The sequence below is a fragment of the Lepidochelys olivacea genome (genome assembly GCF_965140295.1).
Source record: "Lepidochelys olivacea isolate rLepOli2 genome assembly, chromosome: 14".
NCBI lineage: Eukaryota > Metazoa > Chordata > Testudines > Cheloniidae > Lepidochelys > Lepidochelys olivacea.
Window position 1 is genome coordinate 13,262,635 of NC_140424.1, and position 8,861 is coordinate 13,271,495.

Here is an 8,861-nt window from a genome sequence, read left to right on the forward strand (position 1 = left end):
CTCGGCGACCCACCCATCAGCAAGGACTCCATCACTCCACTGACCCTCAAGCCTATGCTTGAATAAACGGAAGGCCTCTTGTGCTCTGAAGGTTCAACTCAGTCAAACCAGTAAGTCATGACCAACCGACAGGGAGGTATGTCCAAGAGCCCTTAGGAAGGGTAGGCGATGATCACCATCCCCCTCTGGGGTCTCTCTGAAAGAAATGATCACAGGCACCTAAAAGCACCCTCATCCACTAGGTTTCATCTCATTATCCACACTCACAAAAGCTGGTTACATAGCTCGTAATGTCAGAATGAGCATCTGCTTTGAGCTGATCCTGAGCCAAAAAGCCCACTGCCGACTCCTGAGTATGCAGGTCCAAAACCTGACTAACTGAGGACCATGAGTTACAGAGTTGAAGGCTTTCCTCCAAAAATACCTGGCTTACGCAGAGAAGTAGAGGGACTGCCATAGGAGATGCTCTCTACCATGGGCCAAGATCAGGAACATAGAGGACTTAATAGATTCAAGTCAAATCAAAATCTACAGTTATATGCTGAAGCGTCAATGTAACATGCCCGTCCCAGCCTGCGCCACCAACACAACAGGGACAAGTTCGGCTCTTCGTTAGCTGTATGCAACTCCTGCTGATCTGGAAAATACTGCCAACCATTAAAGCACCACACTACTATAAACTTCCTTAAGAAAGACAATGCCATTGGTTCAATACAAACTCCACAGATATAAAGACCATCCTTGCCTGGGCAGACACACTGAACAGAGACAGGGATTGATTATGATGTATTTGTATTACAGAAGCAATCCGAGGCCTCAGTAAAGATAAGAGACTCAAGTACGGTACAAAAAAATAATCACATGAACACAAGGTCTTAATAGTGAGGATAATTAACCACTGGAACAGCTTATCAAGGGATGTTGTGGATTCTCCATCATGTGAAGTCCTTAAATCAAGATTGGAAGTGGAAATCCACGATTGTTGTCACTGAAATTCAGGAAGACAGATAAGGAAACGGTTGTAACAGAAATGTAAAAACACCGAGGGAGATTTTCAGAAGCTCCTCAGGGATCTAGGGTAAAATTTTCAAAAGCACTCAGGGGATTTAGGCTCCTAAATCCCACGGGCTTTCAATGAGAATGGGGCACCTATGTCCTTTAGGTGCTTTTGAGAACTCTACTCTTAGTGAATGGGACTTGTACTTCTAAAGCCCTTAGATGCTTTTGAAAATCTTACCCAACATTGTTATCGCATGATTTCTGCTAACCTGGTCATGCTAGATCTAAATGAGCACACAACTCAAGGAGGAGAACAATGATGGCTTTGAATCTCATATGCATACCCCCCTCCCCCCAGTCTGGATCTGGCTGTGCACCAGTCCACTCCCGCAGTGTATGCAAGAGCAACTGGAAGACTGCTCTATCTTATGCTAGGGGATCCCTAACCATAACCCCTCTTGCTGCCCAGAAGAGATGTGTCAAAGGAACTCTGCACCACTGGATGATCTCTGTATGGCTGATCTCGCTGGCGTTATGGCACTGTGTGCTAGGTTCAGCATAAAGCAACTGCAGGACAGCCGAGGATCAGGGTCATAATCGTCAAAGATGTGTGCCAACCAAACAAAATAGAAATCTGACAGACAGACAAAACAATGTGACAGAGTCAGGAAAATAATCCTAATTAATTAGAAAAGATTCACAGATTTTAAGGCCAGAACGGACCAGTGCATTCCTCAAATCTGATCTCCTGCATAACCCAGGTCAGAGAATTCCACCCAATAATTCATGCATCAAACCAGACACGTTGTTGAGCTGCACACAGCATCTTTCAGAAGACATCCAGATCGTAATTTAAGGATTACAGGTAATAAAGAATCCATCACATCCCTAGGTAAGCAGCTCCAATAGTTACTCTTGAAATAGTTAACTACTCTCAAAAGCAAAACTCCATGTGATTATAAAACTTCTACCCCAGCTCCCGTACTTGTGAGTACACTTATGTGTAACAGTACTGCATAAAGTATTAACACCACACCTACAACCTGCATCATTGCCGGTACATTTTACACGTAAATATTGCGCGCCCCCACTCCTCGCACTGTTTTGTTAACAAATATTGCTACTGCAGTTTAGTGCTGTGGACCAATGTTCTCCCAGGAATTGTTAAACAAGAGAATATTTCTTTTATATGTAATCAACATTTTGATCTGTGTGGTGAATAATTGCCAAGACATATTATACTGTTTTCACTTGTACTTGTTTATAAGGGATTACACTAGTAGTAAGTGGAAATCTTGATTGAACAGGTATTCTCTGTTACTAGCAAGACATAATCCCCCATATCGAGAAATAATATATTTGATAGTGAACTGAACACAGACAAAAGCATATAAATCTCAGTTTCAAAGCGACTTGGGGCAGATTTTAAAGATATTTATGTGCCTGACAGCACAAATAGGCACTTACTGAGATTTTCAAAAGCACCTAAATTCCACTGATTTTGGGGAGGTTAGGTGCTTAAGTACTTTTGAGAATTCCACTCGGCCCCAGATTTTTAAATGTATTTAGGCATTGGTGCACTCAGAATTGCAAAGCCTAACTGATTTAGGAGTCTAAATCTCTTTCAAAAGGGATTTAGACATTTAGGAGCCAAAATGGGATTGTCGATCATAAGTGCCTAAATCCCTTTTTAAAATGAAATGTAAGCATTGCAATGCTAAGCACAGCAAAGCCTGAATACCTTTAAAAATCTGGGCCAAGGTACCTGTCCGCATCTTTAGACTCCTAAATACCCGTACAAATCTATCCTTAGGCCCTTAAATGCCCAAGTCACTTTTGAAATTAGGACTGAGGGCATGTCCACACGGAACAGCAATGCACATTACAGGAGTGTAATTTCCATGTTAAAGTGCACTGGGGAACTTTTAATGTGCATCAGTAGGGTCTACATGGACCAGTTAGTGTACTTTAGAAATCACACCCTGGAGTGAGCATCGCTGCTGCATGTAGACAAGCCCTTAGGCGGGTTTGAAAAATCTTATCCTTGCTATTGTATGCAAATTAATGAAATAAATACTTTACTGTTCTACAATAACAGACTAGGGCCACAGTTCAGCAAAGCACTTACGTCCATCCCCATTGAAATAGCAATGGACATGCTGTCAAAGTTCCAGGCTAGCCATACCTCTCTCCATGCTGTGGTCTCTCTCACTGTACCCCACAGGCTTTAGGCCTTGTGGCTTTACCTCTCCCAAACTGGAATTCTCCCACTCTTACACTGGGCTGCAGCATCTTGTGCAACAACTGAGTTTACCCAGCAGGTCCGACAGCTTCTGACACCCGTGGCTTTTCCCTTCTGGAGCCTGTGACCAACGGTGAATATACCGACCAGACAGCCTTCTTAAAACCAAGGTATTGTCTATTTTACAGCAGGAACAAAGCTTTTAGAGAAAAAAAGATTTTAAAACAGTCTCTGTGCGTGTCTGTCTTACCATTACCTGATGGTAATCTCCATGCCTAAATTCTTCAGAGAGCCCCCACAGATGCCTGTTATCGTAGCCTAACCGCTCTGAACAACTCCCTCCTCTCTTAAGAGAGTGTCCCATTTTAAAGTCCCAAGATTATTTTGTTCTTCTGCATTCCTGGGCTTTGGCCCTTCTGGTTAAAACCACTCCTGCAGGCTCAGCAGGAGGTGAAGCCAGAGTCCTCAGAGACCAGGGCTCTGCCATTGTCTTGTAACAGCCCTCAATTTTTTCTGGAAAGCAGCTTAGCTTGAGTAGAGCTGGGTGGAATTTTTCAGATGAATAATTTATTGGATGAAAAATGCAGTTTCAGTCAACCCAAACCTTTTCCCGTATTTAATACAAATACTTTCGGCCTTTCACAAACCAACTAGAAGGCAGAGACAATGTTTGTAATGGTGCTACTGTCCCTCTCCTTTTAACCTTTAGCCCAGTGTTTCAGGCCCTCACCTGGGGCATGGGACACCCAGGTTCAACTCCCCACCCTGAAATGGACTTCAAATATTTTTGGAACTGCCACCAAACCAAAAAATCATTTATTTTACCCACTCTAATCTTAATCCATTCTTTGTCCTTCCTGCTTGTTTTTGTCTCAGTAGCCCTCTTATTAAACTAAACCAACATAATTCATACAGTAAACAACCTCATAACCAGGTCCTCATGGAGTATTCATAAATTATTACAGAGCAGCTCCAAATCTGTCACACACACTTGCGTGGCAGCGACTTCATTGAGCTCCATGTGAAGTTTGGGTTTGCCTGTGTGGATCAGGTCACAGGACTGAGACCTAGAGCTCTGAGGTTTATTAACAGCTGTTACTACAGTTTGGGGAAACACTGAAGAGTACATTTTATTAATAACACTTAGCATTTAGACAGGGCTTTTAAATTTCAAAACACCTTACAGTAATGACAACACATCCCACAATTGTTTCAAACTCTGACCATATTAAGCCTGCTAGAGTTTGAAACACGCCCCAGACACCCAGTAGCAAGACAAGTAGCCTTGCAAGCCAGAGGTGATATGAAAGATGAGACTGGGGAGTAAGGTGTCCCACCTGCAAAAACCAGGGGCAAGCCCTGGTGACAAGCCCTGGTGACAAGCCCAGAGCGTTGTGCCAAACGACCACCACCAGGGTGTTGCTCCTTGACCCTGCCTGGGGACTCCATCTTTTGTATTATCTTCTAGCTGTTAGGTCTTTGATAAATGTGTAGTTTCCCCCCTAGTAGCTCGGAAGGAGAAGGTGATTTCTATTTCTTTCCCTACTCCACAGCCTCCTGGCTGCTGCAAGAAAGGAAAGGTTGCTTCTATGTTCCTCGCCCAGTGCTACTCAGCTGCTACAAGGGGGACAAGTCTCCACTCTTCTACCATCTCCCCCCTTGCCTGCCTCTGCAGTTGCTCAGAACTTCCACTAACAGCAACAGTATGAAACTGATACGGTTCTTGACCCTTTGAGCGATGTTGGCTGGACTCTGAATGACAGTACCTGAGGTACTGTCTGCAGACTCAGGAGAATAACACAGCAGTAGCTGGCATTTTGATTGTGATCTTCTCAACCATAAGGGCTAGAAATAATTTTATAAAAGAATGGAAGCTTAATCTCTGCAGAAATCAATAGACACAGGACAGCTGTAAGTGACGGCACTTCTACAGCACTTTCCATCTCAGGGTCTCAAAAAACAACAATACCCAGCTTCCATAGAGTCCTTTTCATCAGATCTCAACGAGGTTTAAGTACATTAAAAATCATTTAAGATGAGGAAACTGAACCAATGAAGTGACTCGCCCCAGGTCACCCAGCAGGCTAGTGACAGTGCTGGGAGTAGGACCCACGCCTTCTGAGTCCCAGACCGGTGCTCTATCACTAGGCTGGGCTGCATTTTGCCAACAGGAGTGAGCTGAGCCTTCCACACCCCCTCTGTGCTATCTTATTACTCCCACATTTTAAGGCAGGAAAATTAAGGCACAGGGAGGCGAAGCAATTTGTCCAAGGCCAGGGTAGAAGTTCGGTGGGAGCCAGAGCTTGATTTGCAGAGGACTCCCAGCTACAGCTGAAGTCAGTGAGAGCTGCAGGCACTTGGCACCTCTGAAAAAGCCAGCCCAGGTCTAACACCATCCAGCCCCAAGAGCATCCTGTAACAGGGCACCAACCACCCATCCTGATCAGCCCTGGTGGGTTCATTGGGGGCTGATGCTCTGGGGTGACCGATGAGATGCTGCTGCCTGCTCTCTCAGCCACCCACGTGGACCAAACCTCCCCAGCCTCATTGGGACTGCTCTGAAGTCAACACAGCAGGCTGGAAAAGCTCTATGGTGCCAACGGGGGGTCTTTAAACCCCTCCTTATACCGCTCTGCACCCCTACCAGCCTATAGCAGTGAGCAGACACCAGCCTGGGAGCCGCCTCTCCTCCAGGGTCCCAGACTTTCTGGGTTCTTTTCAAGCAGTAGTTTTCAACCTGTGGTCTGGGGACCCCTGGAGGGGCCGCAGACTCTATCTAAAATTTTCAACGGGGTCTGCGCCCCTATTCGAAATGCTTTAGAGGCCTGCAAATGAGAAAAGGGGAAGAAGGCAAGAAAAAAAAGAAAAAGAAAAGGTCGAAAACTCCTGCTTTAAGCCCAAGACACATGGCAAATCCCCTCCATCGCTGGGACAGAGCCCACGGGGGGCCTCCAGCGCATCTCCAGGGGCCGGACTGCTCCTTGCTCCCAGGAGCTGTTTTCAGGGGCGCTCTCCCGCCCCCACCGCTGCCAAACCCCCAAGCGGTGGGGCTCGCCCCCCACCCCGAGCGCCCTAGCAGGGGGTTCATCCCCCTTGAGCGCCGCCCATCAGTGCGTCCCCCTTGACCGGCTGGGAGGGGGCCGATGAGCCGGCGGGGGGGCTCTGTCTGTCTCCGGGGCAGCTCGCCTGGGACGGCAGCGCCCCTACCCCTTGCTGGCGGGGACGGGACCCGGGCGCTGCTCCCGCCGGGGGATGCCCCGGCCCGCGGGGCGCCGCCGCTTACCCAAAAGCGGGAGCCGCAGAACGCCTCCATGGTGCGGGGCCGAGCCGAGCGGCAGGGACAGACCGGGCAGCGCTCGGAGAGGCGGCTCCTTCCCCAGCAGCCGGGCGGTGAGCGCAGCGCAGCCCGGCCCTCTTCCGCCACGCTGGGGCGGGCGCTCGGCTCGCACGGCAGGGAAGTGGGGGCGGGGAGCCGGGCCGTTCGCCTGGGTGGCCGCCGCGGGGGGTGGGGGGGCCCTAGCCGGCTTGGGCTGGCCCCCGCGGCCCGGGGAAGGTTCCAAAGCCGGGGAGTCCCTCATTCAGGAGCGGCTGACTCGGTTACGGGGTTCAGAGTAGCAGCCGTGTTAGTCTGTAGTCGCAACAAGAAAGGGAGGACTGGTGGCACCTTAGAGACGAACCAATTCATTTGAGCATGAGCTTTCCTGAGCTACAGCCCACTTCATCGGATGCATTCAATGAAGTGAGCTGTAGCTCACGAAAGCTGATGCTCAAATAAATTGGTTAGTCTCTAAGGTGCCACGAGTACTCCTTTTGGATCGGTTACCTGGGTTTAACCAGGGTGGCGGAAATGGTGCTGAACACAGTTTTGTTCTCTTCTGCCCTTTCGGGTAAAGTGGCCAGCACCAGTTCAGCGGCTTCTGTTGCGGACACCCCTTTATCAGCAAGGGATCGTTTTCCTAGCGTACGCAAGGCTTATGAGTAAGGACTGACCCGACTTCTAAATTCTAGGCGTTACGATGGGTGCTTAACTATTTTCAGAGCAAGTTAGGCAAGTAACCCCCTTCAGAAGGCCACAGACCTAATTAAAGCACTTTCCCCACTCCTCCTACCAGTAGGCCCCAGGGCCAGCTTTGCGCTCCCCTGCCTCCTTTGGCAACAGACTTGAGTCCTGCGTCCAGTGGCTCCTCGCTTTAGGCTGGGGGAGGGGCCTTTAGATAGGGGTGGGCTTGCATTCCCCCAGCCCTGGACCCTGGAAACTCAGTAGGTGCCTTTTGGAAACAGGTATCAGAGGGGTAGCCGTGTTAGTCTGGATCTGTAAAAGCGGCAAAGAGTCCCTTATTCACCCACGAAAGCTTGTGCTCCAATATGTCTGTTAGTCTATAAGGGGCCCTGGGACTCTTTGCTGCTTTTGGAAACAGAGCACTATATTGCTGTCTCTGGCACTGAACACAACACATACCCACCCATCCATCCACCCACCCCTACCTACCTACCTCTTGGAGGGATTAATGTGGGGGAAAATTACCATACTATTAGCAAGACCAAGGCGGAATTTGAATCTCAGATGCTTTTTATGTAATTAGGTAAGTAAAAAACTGGAAATAATTATAGCAGCAGCTACTAGCTGTGCTGCTTCTGGCCTCTTGGCCGTGCCTTGACTTCTTATACAGCCTTTCATCCCAGACTCTATGCATGCAAAAACAGGGCAACTCCCTACTCTAACCAAAGCATTATGGCCTCTTTAATATGTACTCAGAAGAGAAGGGATATCTGAGTTCTTGTCTGACTAGTCCCCTTCCACACCATAAACTCCATGACAAAATGTAGAGCTGTGCATGGCAACTCAAAGAAGAGAGATGGTCTCCCAGGAATATCAAGTTCTTGAGTATATGGTGGAGGACAGTTCCATATGGGGATGAGATTTTGTTCACTCTCTGGGATCCCTGAAACCTAATTTCAGGAAATTCTCTAAGCTGCACTAAACCTGGCCACATATCCAAGTATCTAAGTAAGTTGAGTAAGTCAAAACCATGTCTCTTATTCATCCACGCCTCCCCTTCTCTCTATTTTCTTCTCATATAGTCTTGTTTGCAAAGACCATTAGTGCTGACATCTTTCTAAGGCTGCCATTTAATACAATACATGCCTAATCAAGGCACCTTTTGGTGTAGTATAGTGAAAACAACGTTAGCAACACAACCACACAAGCCTTGTTTACCTTCCATTTGAACAGGTTCACTCCTACAGCATTATTTGCTTTCCAGGACACACTGTTTGGCCAGCTGGTGCTATTGCACCAGATGATACAGCAATATCACTCAACCTTCCCAGACCACTGTACTGCTTCCAAGGGTCTGATTTGTCTTGCGTATCCCAAGTTTCACCTCACTTAAAAAATGCTTGCTTACAAAATCAGACATAACAATACAAAAGGGACACAGCACACTTCCTGAAAAATTGCTGACTGTCTCATTTTTTACCATCTAATTATAAAGGAAATCAATTGAAATATAAATATTGTACTTCCATTTCAGTGTATAGTATATAGAGCAATATAAACAAGTCATAGTATGAAATTTTAATTTGTACTGACTTCGCTAGTGCTTTGTATGCAGCTTGT

The 8,861-nt window shown here is 47.3% G+C and overlaps 1 protein-coding gene across 1 annotated transcript in view; it reads right to left on the reverse strand.

Annotated features, from left to right (window-relative positions):
* Positions 1-6,628, reverse strand: part of ABCC3 (ATP binding cassette subfamily C member 3) — a 76,369-nt gene extending 69,741 nt beyond the window's left edge. The window contains exon 1 of the mRNA XM_084648586.1: positions 6,525-6,628. Within this exon, the coding sequence (XP_084504712.1) occupies positions 6,525-6,554 (30 nt within the window). The 5' untranslated portion in view covers positions 6,555-6,628. The remainder of the gene's footprint in view (positions 1-6,524) is intronic.
* Between the last annotated feature and the right edge of the window lie 2,233 nt (positions 6,629-8,861).